We start from the raw sequence: 26,853 nt of genomic DNA, 5'->3' as shown, positions 1-26,853 counted from the left end.
ATGATCCAAAACATTTGTTAGCATGAGAGAATGAGTGAATTCTCTATAATAAGTATATTATCACAACTGTCTGTCTCCCTCCCTGAGAATTTAATGGTCATAGATCACAGGCTGTCGACTTTCAATGTGTACACTGACGAGGCATTTTGATATAGTGTGACATTCCAGTGAGGGCCGGGCTGAGTGATATCATATCCCAGGACAATGCTCAAAAGATGCCATTGGTCACAGATGCTAATACACATAGACTTCGGCTTGAGGAAAAATGTGTCAAATATTTCCAGTCTTGATCTATAAAAATAGTGGAATGGGAATAGCATTAGCTGAGTCAAGCCAACTTTCCAAAAATGAGCACATGCTAGTCCTTTAACTCTTTGTGATCCCGGTGGGTTTGGCAGTACATCAGAAGTACAGGATAATTGTAATTGGACATCTATCATGTTAATGACATAAACTACACATGTTTAACGTAATCCTAGGTGCTCTGTCCTGGGTAAACAGGGCTTTGTGCGTCTTTGTCGAGGCAGGAAGATTAAAATGACTTTGAAGTAAATGTTAGATAATTTCGGACAAAGTATAGCAATTCATATTTAGGTATTATTTTTGGATAATGGAAGGGATATTTTTGTTGCTGTATTTTAAGAACATTATCCAGCATTTATTATTTGACATTGCCTTTTTTTTTTACTGTCTAATTGTTTAATCTTTAGATAGATGTTTAATATACATTTGTTCTGTTTATATGGACAGGCTGTTTTCTTTTTTTATTAATGTGAATTTTTTTACATGTTAAATTGCAGCATAAAGGGATGTATAAAATAAGAATGCGTAAACATGCAGTATATGATTACTAGCTTCTTCATGAAACATAAACATGAAGTATCTGAAAGTTAGATGTTCATTAATTAAATGGAATATACTGTATAGTCGTTTCAGTCTTTTTATATACATATTAAAGAGTTTGGTTTGATGTGACATTATCAATGTGTGTTACTTTATTATAGGTTTTTTAAAAAAGTTTCTAATTGTATTCGTACCGGTTCTGCCATATGCAGATATATATGCTAACATATGCAGATTAGAGGACTGCGCTATAGTGATTCATACCATGCAAGTTTGATTTGGTTGGTTGAGCACACTCCCTGTGGGACTTATATCTCATCCGTTGTTAAAGCAAAACTCCAGCCAAAAATAACAAGATAAATATTATTATAAGATATCAAAACAAGCTTTTGCTCCAATAGTCTCTATTCATCTAGAGATTTCTCCTGTAGTACTTTTTTTGTCACCTCAGCCTATTAGGCAGCATCATTCAACCCACTTCCTATGAGCCCAGCTCACCCTGGACTCTCCCCAGCCTGTGACTGGACAGTGAAAAGAGAAGCAGCTCAGTGATGCTCATCTTTTTGTCACTCTGACTTTAGTTGCTATAAGCATACTCCTTGTCATCACATGAGCTGATTGGCTCATTATGCTTCTGCTTCCTCCCACATGCCAGCTTAGCTATACAAGTACTGAAAGAGGCTGATACCAGGCCAAATTCAGGTACTTACGCTGCTTACATTTAAAATACTTAAAAACGGATTTGCTTTTTGTAATGCTTCCTTTGCTCACACTCTAGTCTGCTGGTGTGTGAGAGAAAGAAAGGTCAGTATGTACGTGTGGGATTGTGTGACGATCTACCGCATATAAGCTAGCAGTCTGATCTTGTTCCTTCTCTGGGCACCATCCATTTCCTTCCAGCAGTCACCATTTAGCTATGGATTCCTCGCTTTGCAGCTTCAAAAGCAACATCCAATCCCACATCAGTGGACCAGCATATGCAGAGTTCTAGACAGAGAATACTTTCTTCTGGTGTGGTAAATGTATTAAAAGCATAAAAGCTTACAAGTCTTCAGACTCAAACAAACAGGAATGTCAACATGCATATTGACATTGGTAGGGTTAATGTGATCCAATACGTGAGAGGCAGAGGAAGGACATGGCTGTTACATCCTCTTATCTTTGAGTAGAGAGGGGCATGGGGGACCTTAATTGTTTTTCTGTGGGGCCCAATCACACATAGTTACTCTCTCGGTTACATATAAATACATAATAATCTTCATCTTTGAGAAAAGAAGAAACAGCGCCCACCTTCCCTACTCTTTTATTTTTGTGTTTAGAGCCACTTATTATACCATTGTGTACAGTCGTTCTCAGTGTTAGTTTTAAAAGTCTGCATATAAAATAATAAAGCTTTGTAGAATGTATTGTCACTTTGTCAGCATATATATTTAATGCGTTTCTTTTCATATAACTTTGAAATATAAATATATGATCTGAAGCATCTGAAGTGCTTGTAATTGATGTGCATTATTCATGCAATGAGCATTATTTGGCCACGGGGATGTGAGACTCTGTTTTGTTATTTAAACTCACATGTTATTCTCTGTTTCATTCTCAGTAACATTTGAGACTTTTTTATGATTTTGTACAATGGAATGCATGATTCATTTAATTTTCTTTTGTGTAGAGTATACTAAAAAGCCTTTGCTTTTCTTGTCATTGGCAGTGGATGGCTGTATACACCGAGCTTCAGGGCCTAATCTCATGGCTGAATGTCGTTCATTGGGAGGCTGCCCTACGGGACAAGCTAAAATTACCTGCGGGTATCAGCTACCAGCAAAATGTAAGTCACTGTTTTTTCTTATATGCCATGTATGCTTAAGTCTGCTGAGGATTGTTGAGGTGATGACAAAAAGCAAAAACTTGTCACATTCCTCGAAGGCAAAAAATTCCATGATAAAAAGTGTCATATGCCATATCTCATTTCAAATTAACCCATGTCTTGATATTCCTCTTGCATTTATCACTATGGCAGTCCAGCTTTTTCAGACAGAGGGCGTCAACAAGAAAACCTGTACAATTGCAACATAATTTTTGTTCTGTGAAAACTCAGGCTGGCAATACATGTAAAGATATATCAGACCAGTGAGCAATCACTTGATTCCCCCATCCTCAAATCTCCCCCGGTAGCTATTGTATTTTGCCAGGTGTCAGTATGCTCAAAACAAAGAATGTAGCTATTGGCTGCAGTTACTGTTTATGTGCCTTTTTTCCACGCAGCTCCTTCAATTTTTCAGTTGCCCAGGGGGTGTCAGAAGGGCATGTCAAACTGTTTTGTTTTTGGGACAAATGCAGTCCTTTCTATCTTTCCTTGTGGCGCTCAGTGGTTTATGGATAAAAAAGCAAAAATGCACCCTCAGCTGTTCCCTCTGACCCCTTTCTCAAGGATTAAAGTTTGTTTTAGTTTTGGGTAAAGTAAGAGAGAGTTTGAATCCCTGTCAGTTTTTTTTTTGTCATCTGTGCCCCATTGTGGAGTTTTGCCTTTGCTTCAAGTCCCATAGCCAGAACAGGAAGTGAGAGGATATCCTAATAAAGGGGAATCCCTGGTGGTCAGCAGTGTCACCAGGACTGGTGTCCCCATGATTTTCCATCCTCTCCATCTCTTTTCACGTTCAGTGATAAAGGTCACCAGGACAAATAATGAGTGTGAATCTCCCTAATGGGGAGACAGACAACAATAAAAACCTGACATGATCTAATTCTTCTCCAGTCTATTGAAAACTAAAAAAAAAAGTCTGGCTTAAGTTGCACTTTAAAACTTGTAAATTGCAGTTTGTACTAGAATGCTAAATTCTGAAGTGCTATAATCTGTGTCTGGAATGAAGTAGGTGCTGCCCTATATAGACATAATGCAGCCACCTTGAAGATTCAGTCCACTTAATTGGCCCTACTGTTTTACCTGAGTTTGACATGCCTATACTAAAGTAACCGCTTAGACATGTTTCAGACCCCTGAATGTGATGTTTGTGAGCGCAACCAAAACTCTCTTTTGGCTATACATTTGGTGCTACTATTTTCAATTTTAGACAATATGTACTTCTTGCATTAGGGGGCACACAAAGCGAATACAACCAAAGCCTCATGTGACGAGCTAGAAATGGTCATGAAGGGTATAGAATGGGTGTATTGAAGAGCTGTGCGCAAGTCCCCGTATGCATGTAAACAATGGGATCTGCGTATATACCCTATTATTGATTTCTACAGGCTAGCTGCACACAGCTCTGCGATACACTTGTGACTCCCGAGCAGATCAATATGCCCAATTTCTAAGCCGTATGGCCATTTCCAGACATGTGCATGAGGCCTTAATATATTTTGTTTTGCCTCACCAACTGAAAGCTGAAATCTGGGAAAAACAAACAAATACCCTTACAGTGGGGCTACCCCTGCATTGCAAGGGTTAAATGCTCACTTATCCTTACCAGTACCAGTAAAAAGGACTTTTACTTTCCTAATCACTCACTTCCTCAGGCTCCCTCCATGGTCCCCGTAGCCTCTTCTCTAAGACACTTCTGCAGTCTCAGGCATTCTGACATCAAGTACAATACAGGGTTAATAGCTGACCTGCATTGAATATGAGGATTTAGAAGGGCCACCCACAACCCGGAGCATCAGTCTAGGGCATTCTGACACCATCAAGTACAATAAAGGGGCTATAGCTGACCTGCATTGAATATGAGGATTCAGAGGGGCCGCCCACAACCCGAGCATCAGAATGAGGAGAGTGCTAGCTGCCATGGGAGAGAGGAATTAAGTAAATACAAGTTATTTTTCCTGGTACCCTAGGCATAAACAAACATTTAACCCTTGCAGTGATGGGACAGCCCCACTTCAAGGATTGTTTTCCCTGAAGTTCAGCTTTAAGCATGTTGTTGATCTTTTCTAAGCCAAAGTCATAGCGTTCTACCATGTCTATTTTGTACTTACATCTTTCTTCATCATTGATGCCTTATCCCCTCATGCTACAGACCAAACAATTACTACAGATTGTGTAATATTCCCTGGATTAGAGGCTTTTGCAGATTATTTATTAACACAGTCAAACGAGTAGGGGCGTGTATTTATTTATGGCAACTTAAACTGAATGTTTTAAAAGGTTTTAATCAATGTCATGTTATTTAAAATGTTTTATTGTAAATGTATATAAACTCAAGTTTTATATCACTTTTTATAACATCTTTATTTTACAAATATGACTTACTATTATACAAAGTGTTTATTATACTGGAGGTCAGACTTTGTGGACATGAGCCTTTTGTAATCATAACTTTTACTATCAAGTCTGGATTTCACTGGAGTCGGTAGGTACCCAACTCAAACTCTCAGCGCCTCTATGCTTAGATCATCACTGTTACAAAGATTTGTTGATTTGCTGGTTATAGCATGGCTTAGAATATTGTGACAATGTGTTAATAAACTTGTGTTTGAGAGTTATATTCCTACTACTAATGGGAAAAAATGCGTGGCAAAAAACTATACATGGAAAACCACCTCTATGTCTCTGCTGCCTCTTTGCGTAATGGTTACTGGTTATGTGGTTACTGTGAATATATATATATTTATTTATTTTTTCATATTTTTTTCTTCTTTTAACCAAATGCTTTTTTATTGAAATAACTTTTGTTATTACAAAAGTGTTTGCCAGGTCATTACCAAAATATCAAAAGAAAAAAAACAATAGCCTATTTAAATGCTCATGACCCGTCAGTATCCTCCCCTTTGGGGAGCCCTAAAAGGGAAGGTAAGTCCTAGGTGCTTGGCTGTCTGCACTAATGTTTACAGTAGCAAGTCCATGCAATAGTTCTCTCAGGTCTCAGTCAAGTAATCTCTGAGTAATTTGGCTGATGGAAGCATAATAAACTTGGGATTTTCAGCCATTGTTCCTGAAGCCTGTTGAATTTGCGAGGACATCCTACCTGCATGCATTTTCATAGCCGTTTGTAACTGTTAGCCCCCTCTTTTCCTGTAACCTCTTTATATTCTCTAACACTAAACTCTAGTAAATGTCTCAAATCAAAAAACACAAAGACCACCATGTTAGAGTGGCCTCTCTTCCACAACCTAGTCTTATTACTTCAACCTGGCTCCTGCACCCCTCCTTCTCAATATCAGATTTATGTCCTTTAGGATATTACCCACCTTTCTCCATGGCCACCAATCCATGTGACATACTTTGTATGGGGCATTTTAGCCCAAAGGAAACTGGCCCTGCTTTATAAAGTCCAGCTGGCTATCTTTGCCTCTCAGGCCAAAAGTTCCCAGTCCTCCTCTGCTATTAGCATACTTTAAAATTTACAGTTCCATTTTACAGAGTTGCAGTCATGTATATCTATTATCTGTAAGATTAAACAGGTGATAATAATACAAACAAATGATAATAATAGTTTCTCATCCTCCTAATGTTACACTTTTATCACTGTGTAAATAATAAGCGTTTCATTTAATTCTACTAAGAGTAATAGAGTGACAGAAATGATCCAGCCTTCTTCAGCCAGTATAATATATATGCTAACTGATAACAGCCTGTGTTTTTAGATAAATAATGGTGCTCCTTACAGCCTACACTTGATAATGTTTAGCTGCAGTTGTTAGAAAAAAAAAATCTTTTTTATTCATGTAGATTTGTGGATAGTGAATATGTTCATGCCCAGAGAGATCAAACTGATATATTGTGTTTTCAGCTGCTGTGCAAAGGCTGATTGGCAATTACTGTGAAGGCATCTGTCACATGTTAACGCACAGTAGCAGCTCGTAGAATGCGGCTGTGGAATTTATCTACCACTCTAAAGTGGCCTGATCAGAATTCCACCATTGCAATAGAATAGGCTCATGCAAAACAATGGATTTCTCAGGCTTCTAAATTAGAATGAAAACAATTCAGGAGCCTTATGTTCTTGGGAGACATATGCTTGAAATATATTTAATAATTAATGATAGCAAGCCACAGGTGGGTAATATGACACATTTGTTTAGTGTCTTTTAACCATCAGAGATGCCAGTGAAAGGTCATATCAGTTACATGTGCTGGTTATCAAAGCATACATATCAGGATTTCATATTTGACAAGTCAAGGTGCAGAGTGCATCCGTCTTTAGATGATAATGTAGTAATTGTTCGTGTTGAGGACTCTATGGAAGATGGATGGGTTTCATCTGCAATTATAAAATCTGTCCATGACAGGAGGCAGAATTTGTTCTAAATATGTATGGGCATTGAAAATAGTGTCCGATATTCTCTTGGAAAAGAAAATAATCAATGTGCATTTTTAAGAAATGTCCATCTCTGTAGCTGGCGTTGCTCTTAGTATTGGCCTATTTGTGTGTCATACTCCCTAGGTGCAGTACATGTGCCTCTGGAACCCAAATTAAATCTAGATCATTGCTCAAAAGATTCATACATACTATAAGCTCAGGATCAGCCAAACTTCAGTTTCCATCACCTCCCTCTGACTCCAAAATAATGTAGAGCAGCAGCACGACTGCTTCTGATCTCACTTGCCATATTTTATTGCGACAAGTGGCAATGTCACTCCAGCTGTCCCTATTTTGTCCTTGATATGTTTTGCCCCTACTGGGGCTCAAAGATTAAATCCCAGTAGGCATTAAAATTCCTCCAATGGGTACAAATACAGCACTAGAAACCTGATAGAGGTTGCAACTCCTATGCTTTGCCTTCTATCATCTCTTCTCTTATTTTCACCAACCACCATCAGAGCTGAATTACTGAACAGGCATGATAGGTCATGATAAACGGCCATACATCTTATTTTGCAAGAAGTCACACATTCTTACATATCATAAAAAGTTCCAGACTACCACCATACTTGCCAGTGCAATCTGGCAGGTGTATGGTTGTTGCTGGAGGAATAGTGTACCTACCATTTAGCCACTTTGTGTCTGTACACACATAACCAAATGCTAGCAAAGTAGATAATTCATTTCATTTATGGTCATTATTTCCAAAGTTTCCTAGAGTAATGATGCACAGTTGGCCAACTGTCAATTTCAACATCTCCTTTCTTTGCCTTGGAGTGCCTTGTGTTGCTATGAAAAGCAACAATGGCAACCACTTAGATCAGTTAGGTACAGTTGACTGGCTCCAGCTACTTTTGCATAGACATGCATGGGGAGATAAACAGTTCTGAAGCAAACAAAAGCATGTTGACATTGGCCCTAAAACTACCACAAATTGAAAAGGTGCTCAAATTAAAGCAGAAGCTTCTGTTCCATACATTTGCAAATACGTGTAAAGCTACTAACAGTGTGGTTTTACACATATTTGCAAATGTATGGCTATGGGATCTGATCTTGTTAGTGTGATACTAAGACTAGCCAGTCTACAGGGGTAGGAAGGGAAGCAACATAAGTGACAGAAATGATCCAGCCTTCTTCAGCCAGTATAATATATACAGTACATGCTAAATGATAACAGCCTGAGTTTTTAGAAAAATTAGGGAAGCAACATAAGACAGTTGGCATTTGCCTTGAAGGGACCCTGTGCGGCCCCGAAACGTCGGCTCTGTTGATTGTAGTGACACAATTGTCCATTAAAAAAAGGACATATTTATTCTAAACGAGTGCTGGTGACCTGTTTCTTTTACTTCACATTTATTTAAGTGACTATTATTTCGTACAATAAATTAATTTAATAGCCAAACCAGGTACAGATAGCCATGGAGACCATATCCTCCAAAATTACCCTAAACATACTCTGTAAAAAGAGCATTTTTTTTCTTTTAGTAGAACTTGATTAACCTGCGTGCACCAATCCTCCGTTGTTGGTGGTCTAGGAGACAACCATCTTAAAGCAGTCATTTTCCTTGCTATACCCAACGATCGTGTCTTAAGGTGAACTACCCCCTTGTCCTGTCCCTCTTCCTCCTCACAATTCAAGAGACACATTCTGGGGTCCAGCTCCAATGAGGTTACCGAACACATGATTAATCAATATAATGATGTCTATCCAATACCTTTTGCAGTTTCGGACATCTCCATAACATATGAATCAACGTAGCATTTGCTCCCTCACATCTAGGTCCGGGGTAGGCAACCTTGGCCCTCCAGCTGTGCTGAAACTACAAATCCCATCATGCTTCTGCCTCTGGGAGTCATGCCGGTGGCTTGCAATGCCTTATGGGATTTGTAGTTTCAGCACAGCTGGAGAGCCAAGGTTGCCTACCCCTGGCCTAGGTGGACAGGAAGTATAGATCCAGCTGTGACCAGTAAAGGAGCATGTTAAATGTTGTCACTAATATTATTTGTGTGGTTGCTTGTCCAACCAATTGAAATATATTTCAAGCAAACTGGAGAATGGCCTAATGCCATATACTGCTAAAAATTATCTGCCCATGTTTGCCAAGAATATCTTTCTTCTTTGTTCTGTGTAATGTTTTTGACAATCAAGAGACTCTAAAATTAGATTCTAGGACAGTAATTGGGTGTCTGACCCACTGGTTACATATCTCTTGTCTACAGTGTAGGAAAACAAACCTGTGCCCTTCAGATGCCCTATGTTCTCTTTGTGTTGCCTGAGCAGCCCCATAGGATTCTGGGGGCTGTATTAGCTCAATAACAGAAGAGCATAGGTTAGCCATCTTTTCTTTATTGTAGAAACATCATAGCTTTGAAGTGCAAGCAGACCGGATTTAAAATATCTCCAGAAATTGCTCCAATTTTAGGTATCATAAATTTCCTGTTCATGTTTCATGTTGATTTATTAAGTGCAGTAAATCACTCTGTGTGTACTCAGGGTTCATTAACCTTTTATTGATGGGGGGATGTCTTACATTTTTTGTTATTTACTGACCTGGGCCAAATATTTTCTACCTCATTAACACTGATTGAAAATTTCATGACAATTATGTGCTATGATAGCAATTACATGTAATTTATCAAGCCTCTGGACTGACATGTGATTAATGTAATGGTATGATTTTGTTTGATTGCAATTAGCTGGACCAGAAAGATGGTATGTGTTTAATGAACTTATGGTTTATTTTATGTGCAGTGCAAGATGGTAATTACGTGACCATGCTTTTTAAAATGAGTGCACAGAACATATTGACTAGCCACATGTGTAAACAGGGGCCAGTCCAGGCTGGTGATAATGTGGGAACCTAAAATGAAAGTAGGCAAAGTTGCACAGAATGTCTGATGGAATGTACAAAGGCTTAGAAAGAATGAACTACTTTATGGATATTTCTCAGGTGCATTTAAAATGATTTTTCCACCTTAAAATATAATTTGATCCCTGCTGGAAGCCCTTTAGTGTAGTTACATATACGTGTCCAGCTTTCTCGAAAACCAATTAAAAAGAACATCTGCTTTGTCGGTGATCCACTTCTGACATCAGAGCTATAATTGGCCATAAAGGGACAGATGTATGAGCTGTCTTACTTTTCGACAGGCAGTAGCAAGAACGCTTCTTACAATTGCCCCCTTGATATATTGTATTGGTTTGAGTTTTGCACTGACACTGACAAAGTGTTAAAAAGGGACAAATGGGAATTCCTGAACATTAATTGTATCTGTATTTTGTTAAATATTTTTACTGAAGAAGTTATGATATATGTTTGAAGGCACTTTAAGCTAGACTCCAGAAAAAAATAAAATATTTACCCTTGCAGTGGGTCCCCCTCACCACTGCAAGGGTTAAATGCTTGGTTTGCCTAGGGGATGATGCATTATGTCATATACTTACCTTATTCCTTGCTCCCTCTGCTAACTGGTGCTATTCTCTTCTGTCCGACTCTCTAGAATGTGGGTGGGCCCTCAGAACCTAACTTTAACATGCATGAATGCTTGTAGGCTGCATTGTACGCGATGATATAGAGCTGTGACTGTTTTTTGGGGGGAACCAGTTGCATGAAGAGGAGGAAGCCCACAGGAGTGAAGAACAAGGTAAGTATATTCATCATCTGCTAGGCAAAGCAAGCACTTAACCCTTGCAGTGGCAAGGGAGACTCACTGAAAGGGTAAATCATTTTTTCCCCCTGTAGTTTAGATTTAATAAAAATGTACCTTAATATAACACCTAAACTTTTGATCTCTGACTTTGTTCTGAACTGCAAGCTTTTAAACAAAGCTTTTGCCCCTTGTGGTTTCTTTATCTACAATCCAAGTTCCACTTTTACATGTTAGAATCTATCTTTTTTATTACTGTTTGGGTGTCCCTTGAGGAAATTTCTACTTTTTGTGTTGGTTACACCCAGTGTATCTCCATTGCACACCTTACCATTATACCCCTTTTAATTGGGTGCTGGAACAGCAGGTGGATGGCAACACAGAAATGCATAGGAAAGATATGTCATCTGCACACCTTCTGTTTCAAAATCTCATCTTTACTGACGTCCTTGCAGCATGACAGGAGATGCTGTAAGAACGTCAATAAAGATGACATTTTGAAACAGGTTTGCAGACAAAATATCATTTCTATCTCGTCAAAAGGGACACAGGAATAAAAACCTGACAGAAGTTCTAACCCTTCTCTGCTTTATCCAAAAGTTAGATATTTTCAAAACAGTTGGTCAGAACTGAATTTGAAAATATGTTTTTAATGTAACACAGTTTTTAATATCCTGCTACATTTCCTAATTGCCATGCATTGACTTAAAAATTAGGTCTGTGAGAGACAATTTGTACACTCTGTGTGCACACCCCTTTAGCAAACTAACTGTTATTCAGTTAGGGTGTATGTGTGCTGATACCCCCCTCCCCCATACTCACCTTGCTAGCAATCCCCCCACTTCTTCCTTTTCTTCAGCCAGCATTAAACTGTTAGCAACTTGGGGAGCAGAGTCATCACTCTGCTGGTCATGTGACAATGGTCTGGTCTAGCGATTGGCTGCTAGGCTCAAGCATTTTCACAGGGGAGGAGGTTACATGCTTTGCCATACTTCGAAGTGCTGGTTATTGTGTGCAACTGCAAAGGAGGAATAGAGACCCAATAGAGTATTTTGCCTATAATGCTACGCTTTTGCTCAAGCCTTTGATCTCTGCCTCCAGTGATTTGAAATGCAGAGAGATATGAACTCTTGCCAATCGTTTGAACACGACCCTCATATGACGTAAGGCCATACTCTGTGTTTTTAGAAACTTTGCCTGCTGAACAGTTGCAGTCTCTGTGAATAATAACCATAGGTATGAAAAGACAGCAGCTGTGCACACTTGTAAATATGAATTGGAATATCGATGTCTGAGACAAAGATTATAGGGGAATTTTTATGTGAAACAGTAAATCTTAACAACTTGTTTTTCCACAAAGAATGTGAGTGGCCGTGTAGAACCGAGGGAAATTTATTTATTGGTACGTGTCAAAAGAAGCTGAAACCTCCTCCATTCTCAATTCTCCAGAGTTCTGCATCATTTTGGCTAGAAGTAAAATATAATAGTCTGTTGAAAATAGGAGCAGTGGTGTGAAAAGGCTTGTGTATTGGATGGTTTCAGTTGTAGAAATCCTTAATTTAGTATAGCTTCTGCAAAATGTCAGCAGCCTTATTAACTTGAGATTTCATTTATATATCTTTTTTCCTATGGAAATGAGAAATTGCTTTACAGTCCACAAGCAGAACATGTTTACCAATTGGATGCCATGACTCACTTCTCTACTAAAGAAGAAACTCTGGTCTAATAAAAAACTGGATACGCAGATTTTCATATCACTAAATATGACCATTTAGAGGGTTAGTCTATCCAGAACTGATATTTTGGGTGTTGGAAGATGCTGGAGAGTTACACATAAAAAACAGTAAAGTGTATGCCTTAGGTACTTTGGTGGTGCAATCTTTCTGTTTGAGCCTCCAGGCATACCCACTGTTTGTGGCCATTAAGGGGCTTTTTAACACTGTACCTCTTTATTTGTAATTGAAACAACAAAGTGCTAACATAGTTGTGGTAGTAGCTTACATAGCTACATAGTATTTGAGGCTGAATAAAGACACAGGTCCATCAAGTTCAACCTATTGTGTGTATGTTTTGGATTCTTCATGTGTATGCGTGTGTACGAGTCCTCGTGTGATCTTATTTTTTAAGGGTACCAGTACCCCTGTATATTACGGTCTCTGAGGAATTTGTCCAAATGCATGTTGAATGATTCAACACTCTCAGATGAACCCACTGCTTGTGGCAGAGAGTTCCAGACCCTAACCACTCTAACTGAAAAGAAGCCCCTACACCCCTTGTGCTTAAATCTTTTCTCCACCAATTTTAGGTGGTGGCCTCTAGTCTTTGTTATGGAGTTTACCGTAACAAGTTTATTGCTGATGTTGCTATCACCATTGAACATCTTGTACATTAAAATCATGTCCCCCCATAATCTCCGCACCTCAAGCGTGAACATATTTAAGTTTTGTAACCTTGTCCCATAGCTTTGGTCCTCCATCCCCTTAATTAATTCAGTTGCCCTTCTCTGGACTCTTTCCAGCTCCAGGACATCCTTTCTGTGTATTGGTGACCAAAACTGGACCACATACTCCAGATGAAGCCGAACCAGCGATCTATAAAGTGGCAGAACTATAGATTTGTCTCTACAGTGCATTCCCTTTTTAATATAAGACAGTACTCTGCTCGCTTTGTTTACTGCAGCCTGGCATTGCAAGCTATTATGTAATCTGTGGTCTACAATGACTCCCAGATCCTTTTCCATTTCTGACTTCCCAAGTGGAGTTCCCATTAATGTGTATTCCATTTGCCTATTTGTAACCCCAAAGTGCATTACTTTACATTTATCGACATTAAACCTCACCTGCCATATAGTTGCCCACTCCCCTATTTTATCCAGGTCCTCCTGTAATTTTATAGTGTCTAAGTCTGTGTCTATTACCGTCCTGATTTTAGTATCATCAGCAAACACGGAAACGTGGCTATTCACGCCCTCCCCGATATTGTTAATAAACAGGTTGAATAATAGGGGGCCTAGCACAGAACCCTGAAGCACGCCACTCCAGACACTTGACCAATCTGAAAAGGAGCCGTTTATAGATACTCTCTGGACACATTCCTGTAGACAATTTTCTATCCATGTACTCACCATTTAATCTATGCCCATAGACCACAGTGTTTATGTGGTACCGTGTCAAATGCTTTTAGAAAAATCCAGATATAGCACATCCACCGGCTTCCCTCTATCCAGATCTCTACTCACCTCCTCGTAGAATGTCAGTAGAGCCCAGTGTCTTATGGGTTATTGCTCTTCAGAGATGTACCTACTCTTGTTTACTAAGACCATGGAGATCTACTAGCCAGCAAAAACACTTGTTGTTTGCGCTGGTTAGTCTCCCAGACAAGTAATCGCTAATTTGGGGAATTCATGAAAACTGGAGCACTTCCAGATTCTGTCTGCCCCTGTTTTTATGAATTCCCCTCATTGTGTTTTTATAGCTTTAGAACATCTCAGCAGGGCAGTAGGAAGGGTGAGGTGCGTGAGGCAATCTCCCCGGGTGCAGCTGTGAGGGGGCACAGCCAGGGCCAGCCTGGCTGCTCTCCCTTGCCCGTGTTGCCATAGCGAGCACAGGGCGCCCCAACAACATCAAATGAATGTGTTATTCATCTCATGTCTAGTTAGGTAGCAACATATAAACTATAGTGTGGTAGCTCTGTTACATTTTCATTCTTTGAAAGCAACATGGAAACACTCTAAGCTTTCTTATAGCTCTTGCTTCATGAATCTTTGTATTTCATTTTCATGTATTACCCACACAAAAAGATGCCTCTGCAATATTACATTGCTAAACTGACAAGTTTGCTTACATGGTATGGATGTATGAACGGCTGTCGCATAGGCAGGAGTGCATACACAATATCGTTTAAAGTAATTTTATATTCTTTATGAGCAAATGCCATTCATATTACCTAATTTGCTAAGTATCATCTTCACACTTCATGTTAACTTGCTGACTATTGGTTTTTTGACATCTTTAGACGTGTAGAGTTTTACCTAGCTCCAATTACTAGATGACAGATATGTATTGATTTAGAGTCTCATATTAAGGAACTTCAAAAAAAGATTGTCCTTCTGTCCCAAATCATCGGTAATTTAAGGGTATTTGTAATTCCCTTTTTTTTGTACTGATCATGACTGCAAGGAAGGCATCCAGAATTTAAATGAATTGGTTTTGAATTTTTACCACTCTTTGCAGGCCATGCATCCCTTAAAAAGCAAATCCCAGCAAGTCAATTGAATAGAAACCAAAGTAGCTGTGTGTATGTTGGGTAACGAAACAGTCAGATTACATTTTATCTTTGTCTTTGTTCTATCATCTTCTCTTTGAAAATCCTGGTTGGATGGACTGCTAATTCATTGCAGGATATTCTTGCAAAAAAAAAATTAGCAAAAGGGAAGCCAGAGGTGGGGAGATGCCTGCCATGTTTTCAGTTTAAAGCAAGATAAGAAAATGTAAAATAAGGATCAAAAGCAATTATCAGCAATTAGTAATGTGATATAATTTCTTACTTTGGGGCTGCTCTATAATTTCTGTATTGCTAGGACCTTCTAAAAGACCCAAGAGCCCTGCAGTGGGCCAGTCCAATCCACATTTAAGTCCTGTCTGTCTACGGACCATTCTCCCTCCACAAAGTGTCAATGCCATTGACTCTTCAGTGTGACACGCAGGTTGGTGAAGGTTGAAGAAGCAAGTCCTAGAAGAAGCTTAGAGCGGAGCTTTTAACCAGTAGAATAGGGGGTACAAAGGCAATGTAGTTTAAACATATGCCTAACCTCCTACACACTGCCCCATAATCTCCATCTTGCTTGATGCTGATTTGCCTAGTTCATGGACATTTGTGCATAGGGGAACACGCATAAAGATGTTTTAGCAGTCTAATTTTTCACCTTTGCTTTCAGATTTTGGCACTGGGTACATCATTTTTACCCTCTGCTACTGCCTATTGCCTTTCAGCCAGTATGGTTTGAGAAAACTTTTAAGACGAGATCTTAACCTAATGGGATTAGCTGGAAGCTGAGTTTCAAAGATTGATGTTCATAAAAGGAATACAGTTTTCGCCAATTGGAGGATTTCCCTTTTGCCCTGTTCAAGTGACTCCTGTGAATATTCCCATTATTGTCTGTCCTAGTGAGGATTGCCCCTCTCCCCTTGCTACCAGGGACACATACGGCAATAAAATCTTGAGAGGGTGTCTATATTTTCTTCACACTATAAGTTTTAGCTACAAAGTAAACAGCACAATTTATATTTTACGTTTTATACAAGTGAAAATTCCATGTCCTCTATACTTTTAGTTATACCAGTACAAGGTAGCTTTTAACAGTCACTGTTTATTTAGTGACATGGTGCTCATTGGAATTCTTAGTGCTTTGCTGCAACATTGTGTGTTTGTCCTTTCTGTTATTGACATTTTAGTTGATGTCATTTTTCAAGTTAAAGGTTTCCTTTGTTTTGCAGCATTCCAGAAATCCTTTTTTCAGATGTCATATCCATTACAGTTATACAAATCTTTCTCTTTTTGCGATAACATTGACAACAGGTTTTCCCTCAGAGATTAGCTTATGACTTTTATTGCAAATAAAAGAACCCATAGATGTTAAATGAACCTGGCACAGTAGTGCTGCTGCCCTTGAGGTCCAATGAACCCTATAATTGGTGTTTATATAATCAGCATGAGGTGTTCTAAGTGCCTCCTTGACGCAAACTATCAAAATTGTGCCCGTTCCAGAACAGGATGAGGTTGGAGATATTATAATGTTGAAGATGCAGTATGTAAAGGAAAGAGATGCAGAGGGCATGACAGCTGGAAGTGTGTGCAGTAGAAGACTGTAGAGGGTATGAGAGTGGGCAGTATGGGCAGGAGAGGAATGTGGAGGATATGACTGTAGCTAGTATGTGCAGGAGAAGAATGTAGAGGGTATGCAAGTGGGCAGTATGAGCAAGAAGGGAATGTGAGGGGTGTGATGTTGTGCAATGTGCACAGAAGAGAAGTGCAAAGGACCTCACAGTGGGCACTATTTGCAGGTCAGGAATGCAATAGATATGACTGTGGGCAGTATATGCAGGAGAGGAGTGTGAAGAACTGACAGCGTGTAGCCACCCTCCGCAGCATATCCTTATCATTTGTTTTTTTCTGCCTCTCTGTTCATTTGCCATGAGTAAGAAAATACCCACTATTTCAGAATTTGGAGAAGCATGTGACTTCCTTTCATGTGACTGGTGCTCGGCCAAGTGCTGCCACCTGGAGCCTGGTAGACAATCGTTACCCCTGTATAAGCTCCAACTAGAGTGACTCAGAGATAACACAGAGCTTCCGTTACTTGCTCCTACTAGCTGAAAAGAGCAACGGGGGAGCCAAAAAATATGCATATGGACTGTTAGAGAGGGGGACATTGCTTAAGCACTTACATGACCTAAAAGTAAACTATCCGTAATCTGTACTGATTACATAGAAATAATTATATTACTACCTGTCCACAGAAGGTGCTTACAGTTTAATATCTGTAGTGTACTCTCTAGGGTCAGTTTGGGCAAGAAAGGGATGTTTTTGGTAAGTGGTAAGAAAATCAGTGCACCTAGAGAACTATTAAAGCCCATGTCATTTACAGTCTTTGGTGTTAGTAAAGGGTCCTGTCTTCTTTTACAGACTGATCTCCCACCCATTGCCACAGAAGCTAAAAGGCATTGTTGGACACACAGTCTTGTGTGCTTACCACATTCATTTACTTGAGTCATAAATTCATGTTGTAATGTTTGCCATAAGTAGGTCAAGCACACATCTCTGTGTATACAATGCAATCTCTGCTCAAGGCATTGGAAGATCAGTAGCCAAGGAGAACAGAACAGGTGTTGATCCAACAAGCTTCCAGCTCAGAATGAATAGAGAAAATGTGTAGACGATGACTGCTCTTCAGTTTCTTGTGCTTGGATAATGTGTTAATGAATCCACTGGAAACTCAAGCATTTCATGCAGCAGCACTTAGGAACTCTGATGCATTTTATGCAACAGCACTTATTCTGAGACTGTAACTAAGTGCTGCTCTATACAGTAAATAGACGTATCTGCTTTTGTGATGCTAACTACAGAGATGCATAAAAAGTATGTCAAAGCATACAAATTGGCCAGAGAGAGTAGATTGCAGTTAGAAAGGGGATGGTGTTTTGTGGGATTTTTTTTCTTTTGAGAATCTCTTGTTCCTCCTGGATAAGAGCAGTATATGGAATGTGGAATGAGCAAAATTGAGAGTGTTACTTTTCCCAGATTTTCGCCCAAAGTGAGAGATTGCAGTAACTTTTCATAATTTTGGCAACATACATTGGAGGTTTATAAGGGTACAAAGGGCTTCACATGGCTTCCATGGTTATGGAAGTTCCTCGCATCTATCCTGGATCTTTTCTTATGTAAACAAAAAGGTTCAGATGAGAGAGAGAGAGGAGAGAGAGAGAGGAGAGAGAGAGAGAAAATAAAAATGTAATGCAGGAGTACACAAATAGCTAAATATACACAATAAGGATACAACAATATTAAATGCAGAAAAATATTTTTTTTATTCACGCAAATTTTGTAAAGGCAACTTAATGATTGAGAATGAGTTACTGTTTTGGCAAAATTGCACCATTGGTTTCATCAGTAATTCAGAGAAATTGATGCACTCATCCCTAATAGAGAAATCTATTGTGCACATACACATATAAACACATTAGGAACAATCCAATTACTATTCCATGTCCCCCAACCTGACATGTACTGACTTCAACTTGGAAATCCATTAATAATAGCAATATTGCAGGGTCATATCGTTGCTTACAAGGAATGTATGTCAGGTTGTGACCAAACCTTGAACCTACATGGAGCTTGAACTTTGGGCCTACTTGTTGTTTAACCATCTTCCGTCCATGGCAGTTTGTGAACGGCCGGACGGGAGTCTGCTAGGAGCGGGAGGGCGTCTTAAGACGTCCTGCCCCTCCCCCCTCTCGTGTGCGGCACTCAGCGCGCACACGAGGGGGAAAACTGTGAGCATGTAAACAGCCAGCGATGGCTGTTTACATACAAGCGATCAGGCGTCTCTAGAGACGCCCAATCGCTTGCAGGAGCTGCGGGTGTGCGGCCTCCCCCCACTCCTATGTCCCGCCGTCTCCTCGTCACCGCTGCCGGTCCGTGATCCGGTGCGGCTGGGACCGGCACGGCGACGCTCTAACAGCAGATCAAAGAGAGATCATTACTCGATTTCCCTTTGATCTCTCTTCCTGTCCCCGAATGCAGGAAGTGATGTATATTACATCACTTCCTGCATTCAGTGTCACTCTCCGGTGCAGAACACCGGAGAGAAGCTGATGAAGCAGATCTCTGCTTCATCAGCTTCTGTGGGGGTCCCTAGGTGACATCAGAGGTCTTGGAGACCCCTGATGTCTCCATAAAGAGGACCTGTTTGGTGAACTGGCTATTACATAGGGGATTTCTTAATCCCCTATGTTATAGTAATAAAGTTGTGTAAAAAAAAGTTTAAAAAAAAAAATTACAGCTTAAAAAAAAATAAAAGGTAAAAAAAAATTCACAATTAAAAAAAATTTTATATTATATCAAAAAATTGGGGTGAAAATAAATGTTTCATAAAATTTTATAGGGAAATTTTTTTTTCAAAATTTAGGGTACTTTTATTGTTATATAGTAAAAAATAAAAACCCCAGCGGTGATTAAATACCACCAAAAGAAAGCTCTATCTGTCCCCAAAAAATGGTATGAAATTCGTATCAGTACAGCATTGCATGACGGAATAAACATCAGTCAAAGTACCGCAGCGCTGAACACTGAAAAATGGCCTGGCCAGGAAGGGGGTGAAACACCCCGGTCGTCAAGTGGTTAAACTGTCAAATCCATTTATGTGCATCCTGAAAATTCCTAACTCCAATTACAGTACATTTCATGGATTGTGTGAAACAGCATTCCCAAACTCTGTATTTTAAAACTGTTTCAACATGCCAGCCCCATACTGATATATTCTTGTCATACTGCTATTGTCTAAAATGACACCACATGGACTAATTAGACCCCAGCAAGCGTAATCATTTCTGCTGCTCTCATTCAGCCTGCAGCTCGCAGCAGAAACTTATGGTGGTATTTGCAAAACTACAGTATAATTATATTCCGGATTAATTTTGAGACACCTGCTAGTGACACTTGTGTAGTTTTGTACAATGATAGCTTTGGAAAGAAACAAATTACCATGTGATTGCATGTCTATTAATAGTTATGTGTTTGTCTCCAAGAAGAATCTATTTCCAAGATTAATCCAGATAATGAAGAGAAGGAGTTTTATGACTTTTTATGATGACATAAATGTATCTCTGAAAATTGTTTTGTTGCTTTCTACTAAAAGAAAAATATTAACATTTCAAATATTAAACCATCAATTAATGTCAGTGGGAATAGAAAAAGGTCGCCATTTTAGACAGAATGGAAAAAGCACTGTTGAATTTATTTGTTAATGCAAAGTACAGTCACCTATAGCGACCAATCAGATTGGATTCAATTTAGGAAAACTAAAATCTTACTGGCATTGTTGCACTGGGCACACCAACAGTATTCTTTGTGCTCCCTTTTTAAAAACTGCTTCTTATTAGCATTTTGCTCTCCCAGTCCCAATCCCAGTTTAAAATGACTCCTGATGTGAGCAACTGTGGTGTGTCCTAATAGTGTTTTTTTGCTGCCACTTCTGGGAATCCCATTATGCAGCAGTGTACTTGTCATTTCCTGTTCTTTAGCCATTTTAGAACAGGGTTGAGCTTATCGTGCAAGGTCCTCCCACCTGATCCAGCCCACATAAAAAATCTTAAAAAGGAATAGAAATAACGTTCCAAATTTACCTTGGAGCCTCTGAAGGACATTTGTCTTTAGTGTGTGAGCATCAAACACTCATAAACGTTACCGTTCTCACAGCACTAGTGCCCCTAAATGGCACTGACCATTATAAGATTTCCTAAACTTGTCAGCGCCATCTAAGGGCAGTAGTGCCATATGTATGCCAACTGTCCAGCTATACGCTGGATGGAACTTTTATAAATGCACCCCATGCCGCAATGTAATTTAAATTTTTTTTGGAGATCACCAATTTGTGAAAGATAACAACATCGTACAAGTTTCTACAAGCACAACCCCAACTCAATCTTATCTTAATGTTACAATATCAATATATATAAACTTTTTTTGCTTTGTGCTAAGCAATGTAATTGTAAGCAAATACAGCTCCCCTAAGGGTGAAAGCCGAGCTCTAAAGTGTATGGAATCCCTAACAATGAACTTCCCCTATTTGCTCTATTTTCATCTGTTAAATATACAATTGGAAGCATTTTGTTATATCTGTTCTATAAGTGCAAAATAAACTTTCGATCCTTCAGAGCTGTCCTGTGTTCTCTGCACACTTGCTACATTATCTCAAAATTTCTATTTAACCCTCTCAGTTCTTGGAGTTACAAGCCAATTAGTGCTAATGCTTTGGAGTTGAAGTGGGATGGATTGAGTAGTTTATAAAAAAAAAAATGGGCAGGGCTGACCCCGCTCAGTCCACAAAAATGCTGTGTGTAGTCAACCTGCAACAGGATTTAGGAATTGACTGCATTTCCGACAGATCAACAGTTATGTCTTTTTTTGCATCTTGAGATACACTTTAACTTTTTTATCACTCTCATAGTTGTGTCAAAAACTCACATGTGGTATTCGAGTCAGAGGCTTTGTCAATTATGTAAATATCTGGGCCTGCACTATTTACATAAAATAGGCCTTCCTTTGTGTATTTACTGAAATTGTTAGAAATGAATCTCTAGGAGTAGCAATTGACTGCCAAATGGAACACATGCCTGCCTATAGAGTAAGTTGCTCAAGTAGCATCTGGTAGCCATCAATCACACATGATTAGAGCATTAAGCGATCATGCAACACTGATCACTACTACACGCTACTTGTGTAGCTTACTCAATAGGGAGTCATGTGTTCAATCTGTTTAGTGATCAATTGCTACTCCTAGTTATTACCCACTGGTTAGTTTAGTAGCATAACTGAGCTACTAAAAATCTATGTAGCTTTAGCCTAATGATGTGTCTGTGCCAGCAAACAGCTACTTTTCTCAGTATCAAAATAATAAAATTGTCATTGTGTCATGACTTGTTTCGTTTGAATTTAACTATATTGAAAGAGCTTGTATAATCAGGATCTGCAAGTTTGCAAGCTTGTATTGCCCCTGGCAGCTTGGCAGTAGACAGGCAATACTGCAGCCAATGTCCAAACATGGCAATTACCAAAACCTACTGACAATGTTTTGCATCATACATCTTGCATTTACTGTTCTGCCATAGGTCCAATGTACATACAGAAGGAAGCATTGTTTGTTGGATATTTGTTGGCCCTTACATTTCATAGCTGATCTATACATGGGCCAGTTGTTCGCACTGTAAGCTTTCCTGGTCAAGGAGAGTATGAGCACCTTTATGCTGCCCTAAATGAGAACTAATCTCATTTATTCAGGTCATGGTGTAGCTAGTAATAACTAGTCACATTCAACAGGACTTGATCTTCATTCTTGAATATGTTTCTCTGCTTATCCAAACAGCTTCATCGGTTCTTAATGAGGTCTTCAACTTTGCTCCAATAAAAAAGGTATCATTGCACACTGCAATACTGCATTTTTGTCTTTTTTGACATTATATATATTTAAATGTATTGGGTAGTACAGAGGGAGCTCGAACACTGAACTGGACACTTAACACTGAAGTGTTTTTTTAAACCTGTAATCAAGTCCAACCAGTAGGGAATGTTTTTCAGGGAACCTCACGTATGCACAGGCAAAGTAATTAGCAACTCAGCAAATCAAGAGTAAACTACATGTTTGGATTTATCCGCGAAGCATGAACTAGTGGCGGGAATTGAGGACGAGTATGTAAAACACTGCTGTATGGTATTTTTCCTATAATTTTCCTCTAGTATCTCCCGGTTGTATGGATATTAATAACCTGCAAACCATATGACTCTGGACTACAGATTTAGTGTACAACTTCTCATTAACACGTATGTAGCATTGGTAGCAGTAGCATAATTTATTTAGCACCGGAGAGTAGTATTTTTTATGCATATGTCATAGCCTTGTCTAACACAAGTCTCACAAAAATTAATTATTGTAACTACTGATCTTGGGAAGCTTTTAACAAATGAAGGCCACTGCGACTCATTTTAAAATGTGCATGTGTTTCTAATCAGCCCACAAATTTAAACAAAGAAAAATAAGTAATTTAGCAGTTTAATCTTGCAGTGAGATCAAAACCTAAATATGATTTATAATATCTCCACACTTGGCCTCCACAGAGCCAGAAGCATAATGGATTACTTATTAAAATGAATAATAGCTTAATGCTAGTAGAAGAAATAGAATTAATCTCATATATTCAAAGCAAAATATGTATTTGCTTAGTTCTCAGATGCCACCGATTTTAAGAGACGGTCTACATCAACGGCCATATTTGTTATGATATTTTGCCCTGCCATTTCTTTATTTGGTATCTGTTTTCTCTGTTCTTTGTTGCAAAATTTGGGGTGTGGTTGTGTTCATTGTGCACCGATACCAAGTACAGTACTCGGTACAAGTACAAGTACAGATACTTTTTGAGCTCCAAGACTAGACTAGAGAAAAATTCAAAAGTTAGGAGGCAACTGTAATTTGTAAGGAGCACACGGAGCTCCTGGGATTTGTACATCTCTGTTTTAATGTATGAATTAGTTTTTATAAACATAAATAAAGGGATGCACCGATACCAGTTTAACTTGCACAAGTACTTACAAGTACGAGTACGGATACATTTTTGTTTATTGTTATGTGGCAGTTTTTCTAAAAAAATATTGACTAATGATTTCAGGACAGTGGTGGAACACCAGAGCTAGGTTCCAGCTGCAACCGCTGCAACCCTGGTAGTTCTCATGAAAATGCAAAGTATCGGTGCATCCCTAGCTATAATGTGTCACATACCTGCGTGGCTTTTTACCTGTAAGCCTAGTTACAAGACTAGAATCATCATGTTAGTTTTCCCATCTCAGATGTATAATGTTCCTGTAGTTTTTTCCGTTCCCACAGGCGATCCTTAGTGGGAGGCATTGGGGGGGAGAACACATGCTTGGGCCTCATCAGCCTTTAACCCAGGAGCAACAGATTCCACTTTAACCTCAAAAATTGTGTACTTGATTTACTATTAAAAGAAGAAAGGCATCATGGCACACTCACAAACCAGCATGTAAAACAACTTGTCTCACCACTAAGGACAATGACAGAGGTTTGGATACACGTCTTCTGCAAAGGATGTGTAAGCCGCACTGCCGCGCCAAGGCGGTTTGTGAGTGTGCCATGATGCCTTTCTACTGTACCACTGTTCAAAGCCCATTTCGTGTGCACCTTACTGTATAACTGGTAACAAATTGTTGAGTGCGTTTGTCGTTTGTTTTGCTTTACTGATTTACTATTAAATCATCTTCAGGATTAGATGCCATAAGTTAGTAACTGAAATTCTGTTGTGGGCTGCAACAGTCAGTAATTTTTTTATTTATGACCCTCTAAGAACCAATAAAACTAGAAAATATTATGGTATCAATGTGTTCAGCAGTTAGGTCTGTCTTTCCCTATAGCGCAAGGGGTCCTAAGTCTACTTGCATTGTCCCACAAGGAAACCTTTCTAAAATGTCAAAAAGGCCTGTGAGTCTGGGATCCATCTTCCTTGGAAAATTACAAAGTGCTTAAAGCTTTATATATATCTAACCCGTTGTAAGAAAATGAACTTTCTCGAAAGCTTGTCTTTTATATATTTTTGTTCCCAGAGTTTATAAAAACTGTGCAGGCGGTCACAACCTTTCTGGGTAAAGACAGATCATGTTTCCTAATTATTGGGCCCACAACACTCAATGACTTATTTTTGTTGGGACAATGGAGATGTGAGGATAACAAAAATGGGCAAAGTGTTTTTGAATGTTGCTAGTTTGAACTGGCTGGGGTTTCTAGGACTGAAGGTGAGGCATACAATTGAGGAACCCAACAATATACCTAGTGCAATTAGGACATTTTTATTTAATTTTTTTTTAGAAATTTGAATTGTGTTTTTAATACTTGATATCCATACACCTGACTTTTATATATTGCATCTACTTTTTTTAAAATAGTAAATTATGTGATTGCCTTTTGTTATTTCTGCGATCGAAAATCCAAGTATTGTTGTTGACCATGGTATTAATTAATAATTAATAACCATGAACAGAGACTGTAACATAAAATATGCAAGCTATATTCATAGCTCACAGGTTCTAGAATAAAAAGTATACATTTCTGTATGATATGTCCTTTCTTTTATAACCAGTCTATTCATCTCCACTGTTCCCATTATCACATCATGAAACAAATATAATAATGTGATTAAGCATGATTCAAGCCATTAATCTTCCCCTACCTAGTACTGTTTCCATTCTTTCATCTATACACTTCAGGTCCTCATTATCATGGTTAAGCTCTTATGTTCTGTTATTCCTGGTACCATTTCTTAGTGTTATGTATTGTTATATCCTGAATGACATTTCTCCTTCAACAAGATGGAAACCTTCTCTTTTTATTTAGCATGCAGCTAAAGATATAAATGTGTATTCTGTCGAATGTTTTTATCCACCGTCTGTATTTGGTGTAATTATAAAAACAATACATAACAATAAGTATGAAGTCTTGATGAGTAAAACAATATTTACTTGTTATGTGTCTTTCACCAATCCATTGCCAACCTACCGTAAGAGATTGACCTGAAAGAATATCAATATTCACCTCCTGTAGCCCCTTTGTAGATAACAGTAGGCAGTCCATCCCAATGTTGTTTAGCATTAATAAAAGACTAAAATCTGACCATTACAATACAGTGCTTATTATGGAAATACTTTATGGGGAATGTATCAGTACTGCAGAAGACAGAATCGTGAGCCGTTGCCTATAGTAATCAGTCACTTTAATCTTTCAATTTTCAAAGCTAAGTGAACAAACTGAAAATAGAAGCTGATTGGTTACTATGGGTGACTGCTTCTGATAAATTTCCCCCCTTTGTACTTTAGCCTCCACACACTTTAAAAGGGGGCACTTTGCAGGTGTTTTTTTTTTGCCTTCCATGTGATCCTCCACTGTTGCATTCAATGGTGCGCAATGAGCCAAATGTACCAGTACGCATTTTCTCATATACAGAGCAATGCATTGCTCCATGCATGTTATGCATGTTGTGTTCAGGCTGTGCCATCATATTTACTTTTATTGACCTACTGACTTCTTATCTGACTGCTTTAGGGCCTGTTCACACTGTAGTAACAAAACTAACGGTAACATGCACCTCCTCAACGCTGACGAAAATAATCTGTGCACCATTTTTGTGTGATTTTTGATGTGTTAGGCAGCCCATTCAAATGAATGGACTGCCTTAGTGCAATGCATTTTAGCACATGGTAACACCACACAGTAGTATCAATGGACACTTAGGGGCCAGATACACATTGGCACAAGGTGCAGACACACTAGCCCACTGCAGCAAAGCAAAATGTCATCATATTGCAAAGCCATTCATTTTATGACACTAAGCTCTTATACACATGTACTGCAGTGCACCACAACATTTGTAAATGTGCCAAAGTGCATTGTGGTGCGCTGAGTGGGACAAATGCTGCAAAATGGCTAAGCATGAATGGACCCTTAAAGTCACTCTATCTTTAAGAACAGAAAAAAACAGCCTGTGGAAGCTGATGTAGCTCTGCTAAGTATCAAAGATTGGAGGCACAGGCAGTGGGACAGTCGGATATTAATACTGTTCTCTTATAGGCTGGCTTTTATTTTTGTGACAGAATCGCCTTTAAGTTGAAATGGAATATTATGTACAAAGAATGTATTTCATTGTGAGCATCGTGCAAGGTCCTCTTTATCCTTCTTTTAGTTGTTATTTTTTCAAGACACTTAATGGTTCCAACATAAATTAGTGAATCG

At 38.9% G+C, this 26,853-nt stretch overlaps 1 protein-coding gene across 1 annotated transcript in view; it reads left to right on the top strand.

Moving 5' to 3' along the window:
* MACROD2 (MACRO domain containing 2) overlaps positions 1-26,853 on the top strand; it is a 1,661,433-nt gene that overhangs the window by 711,874 nt on the left and 922,706 nt on the right. The window contains exon 9 of the mRNA XM_018554264.1: positions 2,552-2,668. Coding sequence (XP_018409766.1) covers positions 2,552-2,668 — 117 coding nt within the window. The remainder of the gene's footprint in view (positions 1-2,551; positions 2,669-26,853) is intronic.

Source organism: Nanorana parkeri, unplaced genomic scaffold (genome assembly GCF_000935625.1).
Source record: "Nanorana parkeri isolate BGI_ZX_2015 unplaced genomic scaffold, ASM93562v1 scaffold151, whole genome shotgun sequence".
In the NCBI taxonomy this organism is placed as follows: Eukaryota; Metazoa; Chordata; class Amphibia; order Anura; family Dicroglossidae; genus Nanorana; species Nanorana parkeri.
The sequence above is the reverse complement of the archived record's forward strand: the minus strand, read 5'-3'. Positions and strand labels throughout refer to the sequence as shown.